Source organism: Theropithecus gelada, chromosome 11, assembly GCF_003255815.1.
Source record: "Theropithecus gelada isolate Dixy chromosome 11, Tgel_1.0, whole genome shotgun sequence".
Lineage (NCBI taxonomy): Eukaryota > Metazoa > Chordata > Mammalia > Primates > Cercopithecidae > Theropithecus > Theropithecus gelada.
The window spans coordinates 72,473,415-72,498,249 of NC_037679.1; the positions used below are offsets into that span (position 1 = coordinate 72,473,415).

General features: G+C 49.3%; 1 protein-coding gene across 1 annotated transcript; it reads right to left on the bottom strand.

Moving 5' to 3' along the window:
• Nucleotides 1–4,100: 4,100 nt before the first annotated feature.
• Nucleotides 4,101–15,253, bottom strand: SDS (serine dehydratase). The gene is made up of 8 exons (XM_025402280.1): nt 15,135–15,253; nt 11,148–11,302; nt 10,705–10,744; nt 10,300–10,439; nt 10,108–10,199; nt 8,759–8,986; nt 5,542–5,666; nt 4,101–4,804 (listed from the first exon to the last, which is right to left on the bottom strand). Exons 2-8 carry the CDS (start codon nt 11,298–11,300, stop codon nt 4,596–4,598), a joined length of 987 nt encoding a protein of 328 aa, XP_025258065.1. The 5' UTR covers nt 11,301–11,302; nt 15,135–15,253; the 3' UTR covers nt 4,101–4,595.
• Between the last annotated feature and the right edge of the window lie 9,582 nt (nt 15,254–24,835).

Below are 24,835 nucleotides of genomic sequence, written 5' to 3' on the forward strand. Positions count from 1 at the left end.
TTTGCGTTCTGTGCCATCATCCCCCATGCAGCCTCCTGTACAGCCCTCTGTCTGTCCTTCTGTCCATTCACTCATCTGCCAACATACTCACCCGTCATCCATCTGCACAGCCTCCCACCCACCCATCCATCTTCCATCCATCCACCCACCTACCTATCCATTTATCATCCATCCACCCCGCCATCCACCCACCCATCCAACCATCCAATCATCCAGCCAACCATTCAGCCATCTCCATCTGTCCATTTTCTTTCTTTTCTTCCTTTCCTTTCCTTTTTCCTTTTTCCTCTTTTCTTTCCTTTCATTTCCTTTCCCTTCCTTTTCTTTTCTTTTTTCTTTTCTTTCTTAGGGAGTTTCACTCTGTTGCCCAGGCTGGAGTGCAATGGTGCAATCTCTGCTCACTGCAACTTCTGCTTCCCGGGTTCAAGTGATTCTCCTGCCTTAGCTTCCCGAGTAGCTGGGGTTACAGGCATAAGCCACCATGCCTGGCTAATTTTGTATTTTTAGTAGAGACGGGGTTTCACCATGTTGGTCAGGCTGGTCTTGAATTCCTGACCTCAGGTGATCCGCCCATCTTGGCCTCCCAAAGTGCTGGGATTACAGGTGTGAGCCCCCGTGCCCTGCCTCATCTGTCCATTTTCCATCCACTTACCCACCCACCCATTTATTCATCCAGCCATTCACTCATCCATCCACCAATAAGATCAGACAGGGAGGGAGGTTTTTATGTATTGATCTGTACACCACAGCATGGCTTACGAAGTTCTTACCTATCCATTATCCATCCACCCACCCATTCATCCACCCACCCATTCATCCACCCACCCATCTAACTACCTATCCATCCATCCATCTATCCATCCACCCACCCACCAACCCATCCATCCATCCACCCACCCAGTCATCTACCCACTCACCTATCCACCCATCCACCTACCTATTTGTCACCCATCCACCCATCCATCCATCCAATCCCCCATCCAACCATCCATCCAACCATTTTCATCTGTTCATTTTCCATCCATCTATCCGTTCACCCATTCACTCCTCCTTCCACCTACCTATCCATTTATCACCCATCTACCTATCCATCCACCCACTCACCCATCTATCCATCCTTCTAACCATTTATCCACCTATCCAACCATTTCCATCTGTTCATTTTCCATCCATCTACCCACACATTCACTCATCCATCTACCTACCTATCCATTTATCATCCGTCTACACACTCACCCATCCATCCATCCTTCCGACCATTTATCCACCCATCCAGCCATTTCCATCTGTTCATTTTCCATCCATCTACCCATCCACCCATTCACTCATCTATCCACCTATCCATTTATCACCTATATACCCATCCATCCACTCACTCATCCATCCATCCATCCATCCATCCATTCATCTACCCACCCACTCATCCATCCACCTACCTATTCATTTATCACCCATTCATCCACACACACATCTGTGCAGATTCATTCATAACCATCCATTCATTCATAACCATCCATTCATTCATATCCATCCATCCATTCATTCATCCAGATGTTTATGGAGCACCTATGTTCTGGGTCCTATTTGGGAGCCTTGTTAACCACCAAGACCTTCCTAAGCCATATTGTGGTGTACAGACTGATACAAAAAAAGGCTCTCTCCCTGTCTGATCTCATGCAGCCTGCCTTGGAGACAAGACTCTCCCAGTGTTGTGTGCTTGGAGAGAGGAAAGCACACAGCCCTGGAGTCAGAGACCTGGGTTTGAATTCTGTCTCCACCTCTTACTAGCTAGCTATGGACTCAACCTCTCTGAGCCTCGATTACCTCATCTGTGAAATGGGGTAATGGTGTGAGCAGCGTTTCCCTGGGGGATGTGATGCAGCCCATACGGGGCCTCATGCAGTCAGCATCTCTTCATTAGCAAACACTTATTGAACCCCTAGTACATGCCAGGCACTGTTATGAGGTCCAGGGAATACTTTATAACAAAAGGGACCAAAGCGTCCCTGCTCTTGTGAAGTTTACATTGGGGAGATAGTAAAAAAAAAAAAAAAATGAAATATGCAGTGTGTCAGTGCTGGTAAACGCATGGAGAAAATAAAGCAAGGTTGGGGTATGGGGTTGGGAATTGACTTGTGGTTTTATCTTATTTTATTTTCCTTTTTATTATTTTTTTTGAGACGGAGTCTCGCTCTGTCGCCAGACTGGAGTGTAGTGGCGTAATCCTGGCTCACTGCAACCTCTGCCTCCCGGGTTCAAGTTATTTTTCCTTTTTGTAGAGACAGAGTCTCACTGTGCCAACTAGGCTGGTCTTGAACTCCTGGGCTCAAGCGATCCTCCCACCTCGGCCTCCCAAAGTGCTGGGATTACAGGCATGAGCCACCATGCCTGGCCAACTTGTGGTTTTAAAAACTAACTTTCTGCTGGTACATTTCCCAATTCTTCAGAGTGTTTTCATACCTGAGTTTCTCTTCCTTCTCAGGATAGCCCTGTTGGGAGATGCTGGGGTTATCATTTATGTTTTACAGATGAGGAAGCAGGTTTGGGGCAGGGAGGTAATGTGCCCAAAGTCTGAAGACCTGGGCCCATCAGAGCCAGGATTGGAGCCCAGTCCACCTTCCTCATCTCCTTGTGGCCCTGGTGAAACAGGCCACACCTACTGTGCTCCAGCCACTGAATCTTCACAGCCACTCCTGAGGCTGGGGCTTCATCATTTTACAGATGAGCGAGCGGAGACCCAGGTGGTGGTTCTCACCCAGCATCACTTTCTTATTCCCTAGAATGATCCTGGCTGCTTTCTGTTTTCCAGGAGGTGGGGGTAGCCATGAAGCCAGGCTGACTGCACAGAGCATACGGGGGTGGTCATACAGATGGTCCCCGACTGGGACATCAGCTAGCTCAGCAAAGGCGGGACCCACCTTTCCAGAGGCAGCTGCGAAGGTAGTGCCACTTGACTCTGAGCACTGTGAGTTTCCCACAATCCTCAGCTTCAAGATGGCCGCTGCAGGCACCTCTATTGCTGCTGCCTCCCTGAAGGGTAAGGCTCTGGCCAGCTGGTCAGCCCCTGCCCACAGTGTCCCGGTGCCACCTCTAGCAGGCTGGGGCTTTGTGCCAGGCTCAGGCTGGACAGTGGAAGCTGGAGGCGGTCCTATTCCAGGCAGGCTTTGGATCACTCAGATCTGTGTGATTTTTTTTTTTTTTTTTTAAGACAGAGTCTCACTTTTTTGCCCAGGCTGGAGTGCAGTGGCACAATCTCACTCACTGCAACCTCTGCCTTGTGGGTTCAAGCGATTCTCCTGTCTCAGCCTCTGGAGTAGCTGGGATTACAGGTGGACACCACCACGCCTGGCTAATTTTTGTATTTTTAATAGAGACGGGGTTTCACCATGTTGGCCAGGTTGATCTCGAGCCTCTGGCTTCAAGTGATCCGCCTGCTTTGGCCTCCCAAAGTGCTGCGATTACAGGCATGAGCCACTGTGCCCGGCTCTGAGTGACTCTTAAACTTCAGTTTGAACTTGGGGTCATCCAAAAAGTGCCTTGAGGGTGGGGTTCCCTCCATGCTCTGGAGCCAGCTCCAGTAATTTCTCTTTGAACTATGATACGGGCTTCAGCACATTCTTTCGTTGGAAGAGATGGTTCCATATTTGAGGAGGGTTTGCATGACGTTGACTTCAAGTCCAACCACCCCTTCCCTCTTGCAGAGATGGTTGTCCAGTGTCAGCTCACACACCCCCAGGGGAGGGGGCCTCACTTCTTTACTTCCATTGGGTCTGTGATGAAATAATTCTGACTTACCAGGAAGGACTTCCTATCAGAATGAAGTTGGCCTCCTCAGCTGCTTCTGCCTTCAGCGGAGGCAGCCTTTGTCCTACCCCAAGTCCCTCTTGTTTAGACACCTGCTTCCTGTGGTACAGGGATGCCCCTCTCCTGGCACACAAGACCAACTGGAGTCAGGCTCCTGGCCTCACTCTGGGGCCCCAGTTGAGAACTGGGGCTGAGAGCAGACTTAGGGTCTGCTTATTAGAAGACCCCAAGGTCTTCCTTCTAAGGAAGGAAAGCAGGAAGGAAGACAGCTGATGACGGGAAAACACACAGGATCCTTGTTTCATAAATATATTTTATTTTTTCAATGAAAAAGTTTGCATATTAGAAAAATTTGTAAGGGTCAGGGGTGGGCTTCCTGGGAGGATGGCTGAGATGGTTCCTCAACCCTGGATGGTGGCCCTGTTTACCTTCCCTGGGAACAAGTTCTCGGGCAGAGTCACAGCTTTGAGGAATTCCTCACTGCTGTGATTCAGGTCTCTCCCATCCACCCTCCTCTGGGGACCTGGTGTGTTACTTGTGGGCACTTGTCACGCCAGCAAGTTGGCTAAGGATGGGCACAGAGCAGTCACACAGATACCAAAAAGGTCCAGTTCATAGCCTCATTGACTGCCGACCTTTGGCATCTGTATAGTGGGCTCCTGATAACAAGAAGTTAACCTGCACCTGGGCCACAGGCGCTCAACCAAACATACATCGAGGCGCTGGATAAAACTCCAGCCCCTCCAGGGGTCTCCTGGGCTAGGAGAGGACAGATCGGAAAGGGTCCGTCATCACTTGGGCAACCCATTTGTCATGCCCAGCTGTTCCTTGAGCGCCCGCAGCTGGGCCAGGCTGATGTTGCTGCCCCCACAGACGATGACCACGAGGGATGGGAGCGGGGCTTGGAGATTCCCCTCCCGTTGGAGTTTCTGGATCACGTGGCTGTAGACGGCAGCCAGGGCTGCCCCGCAGGCAGGCTCCACCAGGATCTTCTCATCATCTGCCGGAGAAGGGGAGTGACAGGGGTGTGGCTTGAGTTTCCCAGGGTGCACAGGAGCTGACAGGCCATTGGCAGGACTTGGGAATACTGAGCCAATCAGCTCTCAGCCCTGGCTGCAGATGCAGGTCCTGGACCGCACATCCCGTTATCACCCTGAATTGGCCCTTCCAAGCCTGAGCCAGGGCCTGGGTTTCGTTATGAGTGCTAACACTGATAGAATGAGTGTGGTTGCTTGAGCACTGTGTTGAGAAGAATTCTGAGACATCATCTGAGCAAGAGTTCCATGGTTGATTAGCCAAGTGTGCAGCAGGTACAGAAGCATAAATGGTACTATTTTTTTCTCTCTTTTTTGCCATCCCTGCCCTAGACTGAACCCAGAAAGAGTCCAACCTAGTTACAGACCCACCTCTGAATGAATCCAACTCTGAGCCCCATGTTTTCCTTTTTTACTCTGGCTACCAGGAAACTCAGAAGCATTATTTTAAATACTTATTGTTTTCTGCTGCTATGGTTATCAGGCTTACTTTTCTATTTACTTTTCTATTATGTGTGGCTTTTGCTCTTCCATGCCTACACTGCATTGTATTACCTTCCGTTAATGGAAGGTTCTAGGCAGAGATGGAAGACAGAACTGTGGAGAAAATTTGGGGTGAGTGGGATCCCCAGTGGCACACCAAGTGGACAGCCACTTAGCTCCTGAGTCAGCAGGTCAGGTCACGAGAGATCCTGGCACATACCCACGAACTTCTCAATGGCGGCCACAGCCTCCTGGTCCGAGATAACTTCAGAGAAAATGGGGTGTTCCTGAAACAGCTTCAGGGCCTGAGCCCCCACAGTCTTCACACCCAGGGCCTTGGCAACACTGAGAAGTGGGAACCCAGAAGAGGATGGGAGTGGGGGGAACAGGAGAGAGATGGGGGCAGGGAGGGAGAGAAGGAGATGGATGTGAGACGGAGAAGGCAGTGAATCCATGGGCAAGGGGGACAGGTGTCACCTCTGCAGCCGTAAAGCACTGAAAAGCCTCAGGGATCCCCGAACCAAGTGGGGTATTCTAATAAGGTGAGAGTGTTTGAATTGGCATCACATAGTATATTCTTTATTATCACTATTTTTAATTTTTTTGAGACGGGGGGTGTCACTATGTTGCCCACGCTGGGTTTTTTGTTTTTGTTTTTGTTTTTGTTTTTGATGGAGTGTTGCTCTGTTGCCCAGGCTGGAGTGTGCAGTGGCACGATCTCGGCTCACTGCAATCTCTGCCTCCTGGGTTCAAGCAATTCTCCTGCCTCAGCCTCCCAAGTAGCTGGGACTACAGGTGCCCAACCATGCCTGGCTAATTTTTGTATTTTTAGTAGAGATGGGGTTTCACCATGTTGACCAGGCTGGCTTCAAACTCCTGACCTCAGGTGATCCACCCACCTTGGCCTCCCAAAGTGCTGGGATTACAGGCATGAGCCGCCATGCCCAACCCCAGGCTAGTGTTGAACTCCTGGGCTCAAGTGATCCTCCTGCCTTGGCAGAGCATCATATTCTGATCAACACTAAGTCAGGAGCAAATGCCTAAGAGGACACTTGTTGTTCCCTGATAGGACTCCCTGCCTTTGCTCTGGGTTGCAACCTCTACCTGGTTAACCCTCATAAGGCTTGGTACCACTCTGCCTGCCCACATCCTGCTCTGTCCTTCAAGGCTCAGGATTAAGGCCACCTCCTCCAAGGAGTCCTCCTGGGAGAGTACTGAGTCCCACGGCCCTATGTGGAATTCTCAAATGGTACTCCCCTATAGTAACAAGCGCCCCGATTACTTTTTGAGAAAGCATTAGGTGCCAAGCACTTCACAAGCATTATTGAATTCACACAAGAACTCTGCTGTTGTTAATTGGTTTGATTTTGGGAAGGGGAAACTGAGGCAGAGTATACAGTCATTTGCCCAAGGTCACACACCTAGGGAGTGCTGGAGCTGGGGCTGCAAGCAGGATCTGTATAACTTCAAGACCTGCGCTGGTAACCAATGTGTTGGCGCTGTCCCCAGCCCCCCGGGGTGACCACTGGCTCTGTTCCCAGCTCAACTGCCCCCTCTCCCTTCCCCAGGAGCATCTTGAGGGCCTTGGCCACCTCAGCCCTCAGCAGCACGTGGTTTACAGTAGGCACTCAGCCATGATGTCTTCAGTCCCTACAGTGTGGGACACAGAAGCTCCAGATGCCAGGCTCAGAAAGCCGGAAGAAGTTCTTATCTGGCTGGATTCAGTCTTCCCTCTCTGTAGTGGAGACTATTGTCTGCCCTGGTGTCTTTTCTAGATCACCTGGTATAAAGACATTTCCCAGCCTCTCTGGCAGCTGCATGTGGCCATGTGACTACGTTCAGGCCAACAAAAGGTAAGTGGAAGTGTTGTGTCTGTCTTTGAAGGTTGGAGCATAGCCTTCTGCCCTTGCTTCCCCCTCCCTGCCACATGGAATGTGGGTGTGATAGCTGGCACTCAGGCAACCATTTTGGACCAAAAGGCTACATGCTAAGGATAATGGGGAAACAAACTCAATGGACCCGGGGCCCTGACTTTTCATAGTAAAGTTCAATCTCATCTAAGCCACTGTTATTTGGGGCTTCTGTGTAATGGGGCCAAAACCTAATCCTAATTAAATACTATCTATCGGTCAGGCATGGTGGCTCATGCCTATAATCCCAGCACTTTGAGAGGCTGAGGTGGGCAGATCACCTGAGGTCAGGAGTTTGAGACTAGCCTGGCTAACACAGTAAAACTCCATTTCTACTAAAAATACAAAGTTAGCCAAGTGTCATGGCACTTGCACTCCAATTGGCACTTGCACATGCCGTTGCACTCCAGCTTGGGCAACGAGAGCAAAACTCCATCTCAAAACAAACAAACAAACATACAAACAAACAAAAACTATCTATCAAAGGTTTGGGGCTTGGATATGAACTCCTTAGGAGCAAGACTTGGGTTTATGCGCCACTCTCTCCCCAGATCAGCCAGTGCCTTGCACACAATAGGGGCTCAGTAAATGGTTGGCAAAGTAATGAGGTATGTAAACTTTGCCACAGAGGACTCAGTAAATGATTCCTATGAGGCCGGCCTTCCTTCCTTCCTTCCTTCTTTCTTTCCTTCCTTCCTTCCTTCCTTCCTTCCTTCCTTCCTTCCGTCCTGCCTCCCTCCCTCCCTCTCTTCTTTTATTCTTTCTTTCTTTCTTTTTCTTTCTTTCTTTCTTTTTCTCTTTCGTTTTCTTTCTTTCCTTCTTTCTTTCTTTTTCTCTTTCTTTCTTTCTCTTTCTTCTTTTTCTTTTCTTTTCTCTTCCTTTCCTCTTCCTTCCTTCCCTCCCTCCCTCCCTCCCTTCCTTCCTCCCTCCCCCCCTCCCTCCCTCCCTTCCTTCCTTCCTTCCTTCCTCCCTTTTTCTTTGTTTCTAGACAGGGTCTTGCTCTGTCACCCAGGCTGGAGTGCACTGGCATGATCATGGCTCACTGCAGCATCAGCCTCCTGGGCTTAAGCAATCTTCCCACCTTAGCCTTCTGAATACCTGGGACTATAGGTGTGTGCTACCATGCCCAGTTAGTTAAAACAAAACAAAACAAAACAAAAATGAAACCAAAAAAACAACTTTTTTAGAGGTGGGAATCTCTCTATGTTGCTCAGGCTGGTCTTGAACTCTGCCTCAAGTGATCTTCCTGCCTCAGTCACCCAAAGTGCTGGGATTACAGGCACAAGTCACTGTGCCCAGCCTCATATGAGGCCTTTCGTGTGAGGAAGTGTGACGTGGTGGAGTCACACAGACTTGGGCTTGAGTCCAAGCTGTACCACTCACTGGATGTGACCCTGGGCAAGTGATCAAAGCCTCCATTTCCTCATCTGTAGAACAGGCTAACATCAGGATCTATCTCAAAGTCAGACCTAAAGGGGACTCCCCAATGCTTGCTGGACACCTGAGGGAGGCACCCCAGCTGCTCACCTGGTGATCTTGGGCAGGGAGACGAGCTTGCCTGCGGTGGTGGCGGCGTGGAAGCTGTGGGCGCCAAAGGTCTCCATGGCGATGACAGGCACGTCCCCCCAGCCCACCTCCTGCAGCCCCTGGACCACTCCACACAGCAGGCCCCCACCGCCCACTGACAGCGCGATGGCCCCCGGCTTTTCCCACAGTGCCTCCTTCAGCTCTTTCACGATGGAAGCGTGGCCTTCCCTGGAGGGTGGGGAGAGGGGGTGGCAGGTCAGGGCTAGGCTTCCTGGAGACACCGGCTCAGGTTTGCACCGGCCTCATCCCAGCTGATGGGGCCTGGAGCTACTTCCCTCCCCACCCACCACCTCGGCTTCCAGCTGCCAGCATCTGTGTCTCTACCTGAGGACTTTCTCTGGCCACCTGAGCTGCCTGCAAACAGAGTCAGGAGATGGCAGCCCCTTAGAGGAGCCCTCAACCAACGGCTACGGGTCGGGTCGGCGAACAAACTCCCCTGCTCCTTCTCCCAGGGAGAGGGAAACTGTGGCCCACCTTCTACACTGGCTCCCAGGGTCCCCAAGGGATTAAGCTCCAGCCACCCACAGTGGCCACCTGCCCTTGAAAGCCCCCTTCCTGACATTTTGGGCTGGATGATAGAAAAAGAAAAAAGAAAAAAGCCAGCCCCCTGCCTTCCCCGGCTCACTTCCCCACTCCCCCACTGAATCGCCTCCCAAATAAACTCCTTTCCCTGAAACCTTTGTGCCCGGGTCTGCTTCCCGGAGGACTCAGCTGCTGACACTTGGACACCTGTGTGCTTGCATGTTCAGCCTTGGGTGTGTTGTGGGTGCAGCCGTGGAGAATGGGCATTTGGTGCACATGTGTGTGCACCTGCTGCTGCACCTGGGTGTAACATGTGAACACGTGTGTTTCTTCTTTCTTTCTTTTCTTTTTCTTTTTCTTTTTTTTTTTTTTTTTTTTTTTTTTTTNGATCTTGGCTCACTGCAACCTCCACCTCCTGGGTTCAAGCGATTCTCCTGCCTCAGCCTCCCTAGTAACTGGGATTACAGGCATGTGTCACCATGCCCGAGTAATTTTTGTATTTTTAGTAGAGATGGAGTTTCACCATGTTGGTCAGACTGGTCTCAAACTGCTGACCTCAAGTGATCCTCCCACCTTGGCCTCCCAAAGTCTGGGATTACGGGTGTGAGCCACTGTGCCCCGCCTCAGTGTGCTTCTACATGGTGTTGTGTGCACACATGTGCAGCTACTGTGCATGAGGATGCGATGATGTGTATCATAGCAATGCCTGCCCGGTGATATAGGGCAGTGGCTGCCACCCCCACCGAGTGACCGTGAACTCCACATACCAGATGAGGGGGTCGTCAAAGGGGGGAATGTAGACCCAGCCTGGGTTGTTCTTCGCTAGGGCCTTGGCCAGCTCGAAGGCTTCATCCAATAACTGCAAAACCACAGGGGAGATGGGAGGGTGTGAGGCACAGGGGGGACCCTGCCCAGTCACCAGGTACCCTCTCTCTGCCCTGCCCTGGGTCGGCACTCACCTCACCCACCACCTTGACTGTGGCACCTTCATTCTTGAGGCGCTCAATGGTGAGAACAGGTGTGGTGCTGGGCACGACGATGGTGGCGGGGACGCCCAGTTGCCTGGCCGCATATGCAGCTGCCATGCCTGCATTTCCCGCTGCCAGGGTCGGGGGTGGAGAGGGTGTCAGTGCGGGAGCATCTGGGAGCCCAGGCAGGACTGCTTACCCTCTCCTGGGGGCTCTGGAGTTCCCCCCTCACCTCCCCACCCTGGGTGACTGCTGGCCTCCCCCTGGAATTCCAAACTGCTGGCTGCTGCCAGTGTTTTCAATGGCACATTGCTGGGGAAACCAGGGCTCAGAGAAGCGGAGTACTTGACCCCAGGACACACAGCAGAGGACAGGATGGGGAAGCAGGTCACTTACCGGAGGAGCAGACAAAATGTGCACAGCCTTGCTTGGCCCACTGTGGAGACAACAGGAGAGGCACTCAGGCCCACCTCCCAGTCATTGCCTATGCTCTTCCTGTCCACCTGGAATACCTGCCAGGATTCCAGTGGACACAGACCTTTCCTTCACTTGGAATTTGTTCTACCTTGTCTGAGACTGCACCGCCCCTCTCCAAAGAGACTGGCTCAGGAAGGGGTGGAGGAAAACAGGCGACTGATGGCTCTGGGATCAGTCCTGAGGGACCCTCCTGGAGGGGCACCCCTCCACCAGAGGAAGCCCTAATGGTGGACGCTCAGTCATTGTGGGGAGTCAGTAGGCTTATCCCACAATGACTTTAATTTCACACAGCACTGGCCCTGCCCTGGTGAGGAAGGAGGACCTGCCACCCCTGTCCAGACGATGCTGACCCGGTCCCGTACCCTCTTGCAGAAGTGCCCAATGCCCCGGATCTTGAAGGAGCCGGAGGGCTGGGCACTGTCCATCTTGAGGTAGACGCTGGTGCCGGCCACTTTGGACAGGGCCATGCTGTCACGGATGGGGGTCCTCACGTGCAGGGGTTCTCCGGACATCATTCCTGGCAGAAACGAAGGAAACCCAGAGGGTTAGGAGAGCCAGCCAGAGTGACCCCTTCCTTCGCTTCCCAGCAAGCCAAGCAAGGGCTCAGACCAGACAGCATCCTGGAGACCTGGGCTCTAATCACAGGTGGGCCACCTACTCGCCATGTGACATCAGACAGGAAATCACGCTTTGGCCTCAGCTCTGTCATCTGTAAAATGGGGACAGGTATCACCCTCCACTCCTGACTTCTCACACATTTGCTGGGAGGCTGAAGAGATAACACTCAAACCTTGTAGCTTTCAAAATGCATGAGGTGAGGCTGGGCACAGTGGCTCATGCCTGTAATCCCAGCACTTAGGGAGGCCAAGGCAGGTGGGTCACAAGGTCAGAATTTTGAGACCAGCCTGGCCAACATGGTGAAACCCTGTCTCTACTAAAAATACAAAAAATTAGCTGGGCATGGTGGTGCGTGCCTGTAATCCCAGCTACTTAGGAGGCTGAGAAAGGAGAATCACTTACTTGAAACCAGGAGGTGGAGGTTGCAGTGAGCAAGATCGCACCATTGCACTCCCGCCTGGGCGACAGAGCAAGACTCTGTCTTGAGAAAAAAAAAAAAAAAAGAAGAAGAAGAAAAAAGAAATAGCCAGGCATAGTGGCAGGCACCTATAATCCCAGCTACTCAGGAGGCTGAGGCAGGAGCATCACTTGAACCTGGGAGGTGGAGTTTGTAATGAGCCAAGATCAAGCCACTGCACTCCAGCCTGGGCAACTGAGTGAGACTGCTTCTCCAAAAAAATAAAAAATAAAAAATAGTCTATCTATCTATGCGAAAATTCAGGGACACCCACACACATATCCACACACACATACTCCATCCACACACACACACACGATCCACCCCCACACACAATCCATCCACCACACACGATCCATCCACACACACACACAATCCATCCATACACACACATATAGTCTACATGTTTCTTTTATTTTTTAAATTTTTTAATTTGAATTTTGTTGTTCACATGTTTCCATGTGCACAGAGCATCTTGGAAAACACGTGTGACAGGCTGGCCAGGGTGGGGCTTTTGAGGAGAGCTGGCCCTCAGGATCATAGCACCCACTTTTTGCATGGTTTGAATGTTTTACCATGTGCCTCTATTACTTACTTAAATGCATACATTAGAAAAAAACCCTGGCAGCTGGCTCTTCTGACATGCAATTCCAAGTATCTTGGCTTAAATGGACGATCCCAGGACCCAGCAGAATGCCTGACTCATAGTAGATGTTCAATAAATATTTATTTTAAAAAAAAAACCCTAACTTTTGGGAAGCCCAATATTCAGTTAGGAAAAGCTCTTTCGTAATTACTAATTTTGTCATAATTATTATATCATTGACTAATCACTTAGCTTTTAAATTTTATTTATTTATTTATTTATTTATTTATTTATTTATTTATTCTGGTAGAGGTGGGGTCTTGCTATGTTGGCCAGACTGGTCTCCAACTCCTGGTCTCAAGTGATCTGCCCGCCTCAGCCTCCTAAACTGTTGGGATTACAGGCATGAGCCACAGCACCTGGCTTGCTGTTATTTTAAGTCACATTTTGGGGTAGTTTGGTACACAGCAACAGGAAGCAGACTATTAACATAATTTGCCCAAAGTCACACTGTGAGTGAGGCAGGGAGGCAGGATTTGAACTCACCCAGGAGCAGTTGGCTCCAGGGCTCAGGCTCTCTCTGAGACCCATGGGCGTGGCTCAGGCTCCCGCTTCTGGGATGGGCTCTCAGGGATGAAGCAGTTGGGGTGGCCTGGGGTCTAGCCACAGCCACATCTGCCCACCCAGCCTTTCCATCTCCCCTACCTTCCGCTGAGAGTCCCAGGGTGGATTTGATTCTCTTCAACTTGGGCCCGGCCAGAAGAGATCAGCAGGCGTTGGCTGAGGAGTGTTCTGGTTCCCCCTCCCGCCACCATCCCAGAAGGCCAGGCAACAGTGGCTAGCCAGAGACCCATCTCCAATGCCACCTCATCCAGCCCCCTGTCCCGGGCACTCTTGAACTGGACATCCATCCCCCCGTCCCAGAATGAGCCAGACATCCCTTGGTCAGAGGGAGAATGAGGGGTGGGGATCCCAACTTCCCCACCAGCCTTAGCATTCCCTAACTAGGTCACTGCTTGTCTATATGAATTAACTGACATTCGGGGCCTGGGAGGGGAACTTGAACAGACACCCTCTCTCTGCTGGATCTCTTGAATAAAAGTCAGAGACTGGGGCACACTTCAAAACAGGACGTCCCCAAATCAGAATGAACTTTCAGCTCCTGGAGCTTAATCCCCAAACAATGGGATCCTGGTTTTTATTTATTTATTTGTAGAGAATCTCCCTCTGTTGCCCAGGCTGGAGTGCAGTGGTGCGATCTCAGCTCACTGCAACCTCCACCTTCTGGGTTCAAGCAGTTTTCCTGCCTCAGCCTTCTGAGTAGCTGGGATCACAGACGTGCACCACCATGCCCGACTAATTTTTGCGTTTTTAATGGAGACAGGGTTTCACCATGTTGGCCAGGCTGGTCTCGAACTCCTGACCGCAAGTGATCCACCTGCCTCAGCCTCCCAAAGTGGTAGGATTACAGGCATGAGCCACCACGCACCCACTTCTGACTGACTTGACATTAAAGGCCAGTGTAGGTCACCAAGGCCTGGCCTCAGGGACAACCGGGGTGGGAATCGGAGGAGCCGGCCACGGAGACCCTTTTCAGGTGGATTTGGGGCTCCATTTGTCCCAGGCGGTGCCTTCAGGTAAAAGGCCAGGGCTCCCTCTGCAGGCAGCCCCTTCTCTGCCGCGGCTTTCCGTGAAGCGAGCATCCGTTAACTGAATCCAGCCTGCCAGTCCCACCCTGCCCCAAGGATCAGAAGACTTCAGAAGATGTTGTGCCTGGGGAGGAGGAGGGAGGCCCTGAAGCTGCTGTCTGCCCACTCGACTTCGGCAGTCGGAAGCCGCCTTCCCTCTCACTTGGTTCGCAGTAAGCATTCAGTCGGTATGAACTGTTATGAAATCTGGGCTAGACACCTTAAGTGCAGGTCATCCTTTCACCCTCACAACCTGAGGAGGAAGGTGCTACACTCATCCCCATTCTACAGATGTGGAAGCTGAGGCACAGAACTGGACACAAACTCAGACAGTGTTTAGGCCCAACTGGCTCTTTTTAAAAAATTTGAGACAAGGTCTTGCTGTGTCACCCAGGCTGGAGTGCAGGGGTGCAATCATTGCTTGCTGCAGCCTCGACCTCTTGGCCTCAAGCGATCCTCCCAACTCAGCCTCCCCAGTAGCTGGGACTACAGGTGTGCACCACCACACTCTACTAATTAAATTCTTTTTTTAGGTCAGGAGTTCGAGACCAGCCTGGCCAACATGGTGAAATCTCATCTCTACTAAAAATACAAAAATTAGCCAGGCGTGGTGGCACACACCTGTAGTCCCAGCTACTCGGGAGGCTGAGGCAGGAGAATTGCTTGAACCCAGGAGGCAGAGGTTGCAGTGAGCCCAGATTGTGCCATTGTGCTTCAGCCTGGGTGACAGAGTGAGACCTCCGTCCAAAAAAAAAAAAAAAAGTTTTTTGTTTTTTTTTTTGTAGAGATGGGGGTCTCACTCTGTTGTCCAGCTCAGTCTCGAACTTGTGGCCTCAAGCAACCCTCCCGCCTCAGCTTTCCAAAGTGTTGGGATTACGGGCATCCGCCACCATGCCCAGCCTTGACGGACTCTTTCTATGCCTCCCTCTTCCCCTGGGAAACCACAGGCTACCCCAGGACACTCCAGTCCTGAGGTGGGACTGAGGATGGGGCCACTTACCCGACAAAGGTGATGGGTCTGAGCAGCAAACAGAGCCAAGCCAGCGAGGGAGGGAGGGATCAACTGAGTAGATAGCCCACGAAGAGAGGGGGCTGAGGACGGGTGGGCAGTCTTCTGAATGGTCCCAGGGGCTACCCAGTCCTGGGCTTTATTCCCCTGGCACCTCTGGGCAGCCAATGGGGCCCTGGGGCTGGCTACACCCTCCCTCCCCGCCGCCAGGATCCACCCCCCTGGCTCGAGGCCACTGGGGCTCTCAGAAGGGAGGGGGAATCTGGCCAAGCTTTCTTCTTTGGCAGCTTCCTCCTGCCTTTCCCACAACCCATTCCTCCTCCCTCTTTCCACTTCCTCTTTCTGTCCTCAGTTTTGTGAAAGGAAAATAAAAAATTGGGACCCCAACTCACTATGCCAAAAGAAAAAAAATTAAGCTAAAAGCTGAGTCATGCAAGAAACTGCCTATCCTTTAGTTCCTAAGCAGATAGCTTCAGATGAAAGGTTAAATATTGGCCCGGCATTTTGGGAGGCCGAGGCGGGTGGATCACCTGAGGTCAGGAGATTGAGACCAGCCTGGCCAATATGGTGAAACCCCATCTCTACGGCGGGGTGTGGTGGCACATGCTACTCAGGAGGCTGAGGCACAAGAATTGCTTGGACCTGGGAGGTAGAGGTTGCAGTGAGACGAGATCTCGCCACTGCACTCCAGCCTTCGCAACAACAACAACAACAAAAAAAGGTTAAATATCCCCACAGGTCGCTACTCTATGTTCACGTTATCTTTTTTTTTTTTTTACTAAAATAAAATTGAGATGTTTATTACTTTTCTACTGACAGCAGTGAAAATCACTGGAAATTATACTTTTGTCCTTTTTAAATGATTTACATTTAAATCATACTTTTTCAAATAACTGGTATAGCAGATAAAATTCAGTTTTAAAATCCTCAAAACACTCAGATATCAAAGATATACTGATTTTTTTTCCATTAATGATGAGAAGAAATAAGACATCCAGTTTCATTAAGATCTGACAATTGCAAATTTTAAGTACTTAAATTACAGATAAGGAGTATCATTTGTGCATTTTCTAGGTTCTTATGGTAGTTACACATCCAGAAAAGTTTGAGAAACACTTTGAGAAGACACTACTAGGCAAATAAAATTTTGGACCATTAACTTAAAGACGAGAATACATGGCAAAAGAAAAACAGAACGCAAAGAAAGCTCAGGAAACCAAATGAAGAGGATGTTTTGGGATGTGTACACGTTTCTGCTTCTGCACATATTTTCATGGAAATCATTATGTATAAAGAACTTTGAGCAACATCCTAATTGGCTCAGTGCACGTTTGGCAGTAGTGCCAGCCTGTCTTGTCTTTAATGCATGGATTCATAAACTTCTTCCCTACCTGCATCATGTTCACGTTATCTTATGTAAGCGTCGATTTATTGAGATCAAGACAAATACGTAATTGACTATTTCCCTATCTGCCCCTCTTCTCTTGCAAACTGTGGATTTGGTAATGTGACCATACCTTCCTTCTTTCCCCTCCAGCTTGCTTTTCTCATTTAAATACTGACACCCTAAAGTCATCTCTGGAGAAAAGCACAGACCTGTCTCCCAGGTGCATTCTTAACCTTGGCAAAACAAACTTCTAAATGGATTGAGACCTGTCTCAATCTTTTTGATTCTTTTTGACTTACAGATTGGAGACTCATGAAAGGGACCCTGGGTGGAGGTGGCCCTGACCTTTGACTAATTTCCTGTTGGTGCTTGGTACCAGCTTGAGCTATCTTTTTTCTTTTTTTCCTTTGAGTCAGGGTCTTGCTCTGTTACCCAGGCTGGAGTGCAATGGCATGATCTCAGCTCACTGCAACCTCCATCTCCTGGGTTCAAGCGATTCTCCTGTTTCAACTCCCCAAGTAACTGGGAGTACAGGCATGTGCCACCACACCCGGCTAATTTTTTGTATTTTTAGTAGGGATGGGGTTTCACCATGTTAGCCAGGCTGGTCTTGAACTGCTGACCTCAAGTGATCCACCTGCCTCGGCCTCCTAGAGTGCTGGGATTACAGGCATGAGCCATCACGCCGGCCTTGAGCTATCTTGATTGCCCCCCAAAATAAGACAATTTGCTGAGGCCTGGGAGGTCCCCACCTCCGGAGAACTCCTGATCTCCCCAAATTGGTTGATATCTAAGGTTGATTTCCCTGAACAGCTCCTTTTCTGCGTTTTACTAGTTTTCAACAAGGAAGGTGAGTTTTCCGGCTTCCATGATGACGGCAAGTAGGCACCTCCTTTCTGGAGTTTCACTCGTGTCCGGCAGGGATGGCAAGTGTGAGTGTTCCCTGCTTCTAGGATGGTAGACAGCAGTCTTCAGCCTGGCTCCCATGACTAGAAGTTACGATTAACAACCAGCTGGTCTTAATTTCGCCCTACTTTTAGAGCACTCAGTAACTGCATAAATTGCTCGACTGTTTGTTTCCTTTGCTTGACTGTTCTTGTTCCTGTTGTTGTTTTTGTTGTTTCGGTCTGTTTTCCATCGGATTGGACCAACTCCACTTGACTTGGTCAAATCTGAAGGAAAGTTTCAAATTATGGCGAACAAGGTCTTATGAATCGGCTAAATTCCAGCAGCTAGGAAAAAAAAAAAAAAAGGAAAAAGAAAAAACAGCCAGAAAAAGAAAAAAAAAGAGAGAGAGAGAAGGATTTTGATTACCTGAGGGGCGTTATTTACATAACAAGGCCATCTTTTGCCAGCCAAGCCAAATTGAAAGAGGCTACTGGCTGTCACCTCACTCTAGTTCAGTAGCTAAGATTCTGTCCCTTTTTCACCACCGTGGCCTGGGCTTGGTTCCTAAATCAAGTCCTTTCTGGTTTGATATTTGTGTTACTTTTGAAATATCAGCAGTTTGTCCCTGCTAAAATATGGTAATGAGATTTAAAAGGATTTTGTAAAGAGCTCAATGGTTAAAAGCTTAATTAAAGGCCATATCCAAGATGCGTGTGTGTGTGTGTGCGTGTGTGTGTGTGTGTGTGTGTGTGTGTGTGTATTTATTTATTTATTTATGGGACCTTAATGCATTTTTTCTCTCCTAGGATCTGGTTTATTTTGAGATGGAGTCTTACTCTGTCACCCAGGCTAGAGCGTAGTGGTATGATCTCAGCTTACTGCAACCTCCACTCCCTGGGTTCAAGTGGTTCTCCTGCCTCAGCCTCCCAAGTGGCTGGAATTACAAGCGCATGCCACCACACTGGGCTATATTTTTTGTATTTTTAGTAGAGACATGATTTCACCATGTTGGCCAGGCTGGTCTTGAACTCCTGGCCTCAAGTTATTCACCGGCCTTGGGCTTCCAATGTGCTGGGATTACAGGTGAGAGCCACCCTACCTGGCCAGGATCTTGTGTTTTGAGAAAAAGTTTTATTTTTTCTTCTCAGTTGACTGAATTCTGTTTTCTCCAATTTACTTCTGCCTGTCTCCTTTCTCTTGCCACCCCCTACAGCTCGAGGAACCTAAAATAATTTCTGACAGTTTGGGATTCCTTAAGGAAAACAGAGAAGGTGCCAGACTCCTTTTTGGGGAGAAACCTCTGTTTTTCCTTATGGATCCCTAAGAGTATAAACAGGTAAGTTCCTCTCAGAACTTCAACTGCTTGCTTTTGTAATGTGTTACCTGATTTCTTTTTTGACTAAAATCGTTATTACAACGGGGGCTACTCTTGGATGTTTAAAATAAGAGAGGGTCTGGATGTGGGCCTAGTTATATAAAGAAAAATTTTTTAAAGATAAGAGAGGGTATGATTTAGACACTTAGAGAAATGTCTTTGCAACAAAGTGCACTGTAAAAGCATCACGCAGCCTACGTCCACCATGTCATTCTCTTTGGAGACCCAGGATTCACTGTGGGCTCTGCCCAGAGCTCCGAGTTCCAGTTAAAAGATAGAAACTAAATTTAAAACTACCTATCTAAATAAAATAGATTTATTTAGCAGATTTCTATAACTTTATGTTTGATTTGCTTTTTTTTTTTTTTTTGAGACTCTGTTGCTCAGGCTGGAGTGCAGTGGTGCGATCATGGCTCACTGCCGCCTTGACTTCCCAGGCTCAAACAATCCTCCCACCTCAGCCTCCCAAGCTGGTCTTGAATGCCTGAGATGGGAGGAGGTCAAGCCATCCTCCCATCTCAGCCTCCTAAAGTGTTGGGATTACAGGTGTCAGCCACCATGCCAGCTGTGGCATCCATTTTAAATCTCTCTAACACACCCAGACTCTCTTTCCTCTCTTTCTGTACTTTGAGATAAACATTTTGCTATCTGATTTTCATTTAAGAGTTGTTTATTTAGTATGTAAATTTAGGGCTATCTAGCTGGCAGTTGCCTAGGGTAATGAAACAGGTTATCCAGAAATTAGAGGTTGGGCTGAGCGTGGTGACCAGCACTAATTCCAGCACGTTGGGAGCCCGAGGTGGGAAGATGGCTTAAGCCCAGGAGTTCAACACCAGCTTGGGCAACATAGTGAGACCCCATCTCTACAAAAAATAAAAAATTAGCTGGGTGTGGTGGCCTGCACCTATAGTCCAAGCTACTTGGAAGGCTGAGGTGGGAGGATCACTTGAGCCTGAGTGGTTGAGGCTGCAGCGAGCCATGCCCACACCACTGCACTCCAACCTGGGCAACAGAGTGAAACCCTGTCTCAAAAAAAAAAAAAAAGGAAAGAAAAGAAAAAGAAATTAGAAGTCTTAAATAGGAGGAAAAAAAAGGAAGTCTTATGAATTTATAAGATCTCCCTCTGTGTCTAATACATGTATATATATGTGTTGTATATCTAATGTTACTACTAAAAATAGATAAAAAGAGCTTTAATTAAGTGATTTAAAGAAAAAAGTACTTAAATCAGATACTTTATCAGAAAAATAGACACTCTAAGCCCAAATGCTTTCTCAGGTTCACAAAACTTGGGACACCAATTCACTCTGCCAAAATTGAGCTGGAAGCTGAGTCACACAAGAAGCTGCCTTTCCATTCATTCCTAAGTAGAGAGCTACAGCAGAAGGTTAAATATCCCCCACAGCTACTCTATGTTCACCTTATCTTATGTAAACTGCCGATTCACTGACTTGAGACAAACACAGACCTGACTAGTCCCCTACCTGCTCCTTTTCTCTTGAAACATGTGGATTCAGTAGTGTGACCGTACCCCTTCCAGCTTCCAGCCTGCTTTTCCCCTTTAAATATTGAAGACCTAAAATCATCTATGGAGAAAGGCATGGACCTCTCTTCTAGTCATGCCCTTGCCCTTAACCTTGGCAAAATAAACTTTTAAATTGACTGAGAACTGCCTCAGATACTTCCCTTTTTTTTTCTTTCTTTCTTTCTTTTTTTTTTTTTTTTTGAGATGGAGTCTCACTCTGTTGCCCAGGCTGGAGTACAGTGGTGAGATCTCGGCTCACTGCAACCTCTGCCTCCTGGGTTCAAGCAATTCTCCTGCCTCAGCCTCCTGAGTAGCTGGGATTACAGGTGCCCACCACCATGTCCAGCTAATTTTTTGTATTTTTGGTGGAGACAGAGTTTCACCATGTTGACCAGGCTGTTCTTGAACTCCTGACCTCAAGTGATCTGCCCACCTTGGCCTCCCAAAGTGCTGAATTACAGGCGTGAGTCACTGGACCTGGCCTGATAGGTCTTGATTTATAGTTTCTTCACTTGCAAATGGGGACAATATCTACTTTCCAAGGACCATTAGGAAAATGGAATAAGGATTGTGTGAGATAATGCACTGAAAGTTGCTAGCATGTGCTTTTCACGTAGGAGGTGCCCAAGAAACAGTAACAGTAATAGAGCGAGAATGTTTAACAGCCACTGAGCCCTCAGCAAGTACCAAACCACAGAGGAGGCAGGTACTGTTATTATCCCCATCTTACAGAAAGGGAAACTGAGGCACATGAGATTGTCATTTGCCCAAGATGACCCAGGCAATAAGAGGGAGGAGCTGGCCTCAGAACCCAGGCAGTCTGCTCCCAAACCTGCAATCCAAAACAGGCTGGACGTGGTGGCTCACTCCCGTAATCCCAGCTCTTTGAGAGGCTGAGGCAAGCGGATCACTTGAGGTCAGGATTTCGAGACCAGCCTGGGCAACATGGTGAAACCCCGTATCTACTAAAAATACAAAAATTAGTGGAGTGTGGTAACGGGCACCTGTAATCTCAGCTACTCGGGAGGCCGAGGCAGGAGAACTGCTTGAACCCGGGAGGAGGAGGTTGCAGTGAGCTGAGATTGCGCCACTTCACTCCAGCCTGGGTAACTGGAGTGAGACTCTGTCTCAAAAAAAAAAAAAAAAAAAAAAGTTTCTAACCCCATAAATACACCCCATAAATATATACACCTACTGCATACCCACCAACATTTTTTAAAATTAAAAAAAACTAAAAGCCTCCAAGCAGAGCAGTTCTGTATTGCCTTCCCGCCTCATCCTTTTATGACCTTTGGCATGAAGGGGTGGGTGGGTAAGACCCCAGGGGACCAGGGTTCAAATCCTGGCTCTGTTGTTTCCTAGCTGTGTGGCAATGGACAAGCTATTCTGCCTCCTGGAGCCTCAATTTGCTGATCTGTGAAATGGGAATGATATTGGTACCTCCCTTCTAGGCTTAGGTGACTTGATAATGCGTGTGTGAGAGGGGCCTGGGATTGACTGTTTGGTAAGTTAGCAGCCATCGTCATCATCACTATCATCATCATCATCATCATCATCATCATCATCATCACAGAACTGGAAGGTCTTGCATCTGAAAACTTTCCATGCCCCATGCCAAGCCTCTTATTTATCTCCAGCTGTGTGGAGATCTGTCTGTCCACAGGGCAGCACACACATACACACACACACACACCATACAAACGCACAGAGGTCTGGCTGGCTCTCTCCCTGGCCCCCTCAACAAAGCTCTCTTGTCAGGCTGGCCAGGCCGAGAATATTGATGAGACAGAGGGCAACCAGGGTACAAACAGCCTGCTCAGCCATTGTCCTCTGTGGGACAAGCTGTCCCCTCTCCCTGGCCCCCTCTGACCTTCCATGGCGCTCCCAGGCTCCCTCCCCAGTGGGGCATCATCCATGGGCAAGTTTTGGGGATGAGGGGTGACAAACCTAGGGAGAGGCGGGGATGGTGAAGGTCACGTGGAAACAGAGCCTCCCTCGTGTGCATCTGAGTGTGTACAGCTGGCGCTCCCATTGCTGGAGCACCTGCCGGTGCCTGATCCCATGCCTTATGTTTCCCAGATGGGGTTTCTCATAAGCCCCAGACAACCACGGAATGGGCATTTTGATTCCCATGGTACAGGTGAGGAGTAGGCTCAGAGGTGGGTACAAGTGTCCACCGGGAGCAGCAGGTGGCGAGTGGCAGTGCAGGAAGGCCAGCTCAGGAATCCTGAGTCCTTTGAGGACACAGGGCCGGTGGAAAGGGTTGAGCAGGCAGAGGGTGGGAGAGCTTGCCTGCCTGGTCACATTCAGAGGTCCCAGATTTAGGGTTTTGATGATATCTCCACATGAGGTTACCCACAAAATCAGGGAGTTCAGACTGAAGGAAGACAGCGATTCGCTATCTTACAACGCCAAATTAATTTACACTCCAGTGTCATGATTAAATATAGGGGAGGAGATGGATTTGGAGTTGCAAGTGGTAGGGACAAGATGACGAACTCTCTAGACCTCTGCATATTGTTCCATTTGCTTCATCAAGAATGTATCAGGCTGGGCATGGTGGCTCACACCTATAATCCCAGCACTGTGGGAGGCCAAGGTGGGAGGATCACTTGTGCCTGGCAACCAGTCTGTTTTCTCTCTCTGAGGATCTGCCCTGTTCCTTTTTTTTTGAAATGGAGTCTTGCTCTGTCACCCAGGCTGCAGTGCAGTGGTGCAATCTTGGCCCTTTGCAACCTCCACTTCCCGGGTTCAATTGATTCTCCCACTTCAGCCTCCCGAATAGCTGGGATTACAGGTGTGCGCCACCATGCCAAGGTAATTTTTGTATTTTTTGTAGAGACAGGGTTTCACATGTTGCCTAAGCTGGTCTCGAACTCCTGACCTCAAGTGATCCTTCCACCTTGGCCTCCCAAGTGCTGGTATTACAGGCATGAGCCACCGCGCCCAGCTGCCCTGTTCCTTTGTCTTTTTGGTGTAAATGGAATCACACAATGTGTGGTCTTTTGTGTCCAGCCGCTTTCACTGGTGTCACGTTTTCACGATTCATCCACATCGCAGCATGTACCAGTCCTCCATTCCTTCTCTTGAATCAATATTATTCCATCCTATGGATAAGCCACATGTTGATTATCTATTTATCAATTCATGGACATTTGCTGTCTGAGTACATGTTAATTTTTTCTTTTTGAGTCAAGGTCACTCTGTTGCCCAGGCTGGAGTGCAGTGGCATGATCACGGCTCACTGCAGCCTCAGCTTCCCAGTCTGAAGTGGTCCTCCTGCCTCAGCCTCTCAAGTAGCTGGGACTAAAGGTGCGCAGCACCACGCCTGGCTAATTTTTGTTTGTTTTTGTAGAGACGGGGTTTCACTATGTTGCCCAGGCTGGCCTTGAACTCCTGGGCTCAACGAATCCACCCGCCTTGGCCTCTCAAAGTGCTGGGATTACAGGCATGAGCCACTGAGTCTGGAAACATCTTAATTTTTAAATATACAACAATAACAACAAAAAACCCTACACATGCCGTACATATGTATTTCTTTGTCCCGTCACGTGGATGGGCTGTTTGAGAACCTAAGAGGGCTAGGGACTTGCCCTAGGTCACGCTTGGGAGAATGGGTGCAGCACCAGCCAGAGTGGCCACGTGATAGGGGCATTCTGACCAGTCCATCAGCTGCTGGAGGGGTCTCAGGGAAAGGCTCGAACCTCAGAGGGATTAGTTCATACCTGTGACTGTAGCATCCCAGGCTTGTTCATTTCCAGACAGCAAGCAAGTCACTTTCCTGAGAGGCTGTGTAACCTTGTGGTGAACAGCATGGGCTGTGCAGCCTATGCCCAAGTTCAAATCCAACCTCTGCCATCAACTTGCTGTGTGACCTTGGACAAGTCACTTAACCTTTCTGTGCTTTGGTTTCTTCAACTAAGAGTAGTTTCCACCTGTTGTGAGCTTGAGTAGCTTAATTGATGTAAAGCTGCAAGGACAGTTCCCAACACATAGTCAGCACTCAAGAGGCGACGGCCAGACCAGGCGCGGTAACTCATGCCTGTAATCCCAGCAGTTTTGGAGGCCGAGGCAGGTGGATCACTTGAGCCCAGGAGTTGGAGACCAGACTTGGCAACATGGCAAGACCCTGTCTCTACAAAAAATACAAAAAAATTTAGCTGGGCTTGGTGGCAAGTGCCTGTAGCCCCGCTACTTGGGGGGCTGAGGTAGGAGGATCGCTTGAGCCCAGGAGGTCGAGGCTGCAGTGAGTCAAAATTGTACCACTGCACGCCAGCCTGGGGAACAGAGTGAGAGGCTCTGTTTTTTTTTTTGTTTTTTTTTTTTTTAAATAGAGGTGGTCATTTTGATTTTCTGGTGCTTAAGAGGGCATTAGGGCATTCATGTCTGTAGCTTTGAGTGCTGGAGCACAAGGGTGCAATTCTCTCACCGAGTTTTCATTTAAAGGGTCTTGGATGACTGGGTGAGCCTGTAATCCCAACACTTTGGGAGGCTGAGGCGGGCGGATCACCTGAGGT

Coding starts and splice junctions, on each gene's coding strand:
- SDS (XM_025402280.1), bottom strand. CDS start 11,300: ATGATGTCCGGAGAACCCCTGCACGTGAGGACCCCCATCCGTGACAGC. Junction 10,745..11,147: donor TTGGGCACTTCTGCAAGAGG/GTACGGGACCGG, acceptor TTGTCTCCACAG/TGGGCCAAGCAAGGCTGTGC. Junction 8,987..10,107: donor TTTGACGACCCCCTCATCTG/GTATGTGGAGTT, acceptor CCCACCCTCCAG/GGAAGGCCACGCTTCCATCG.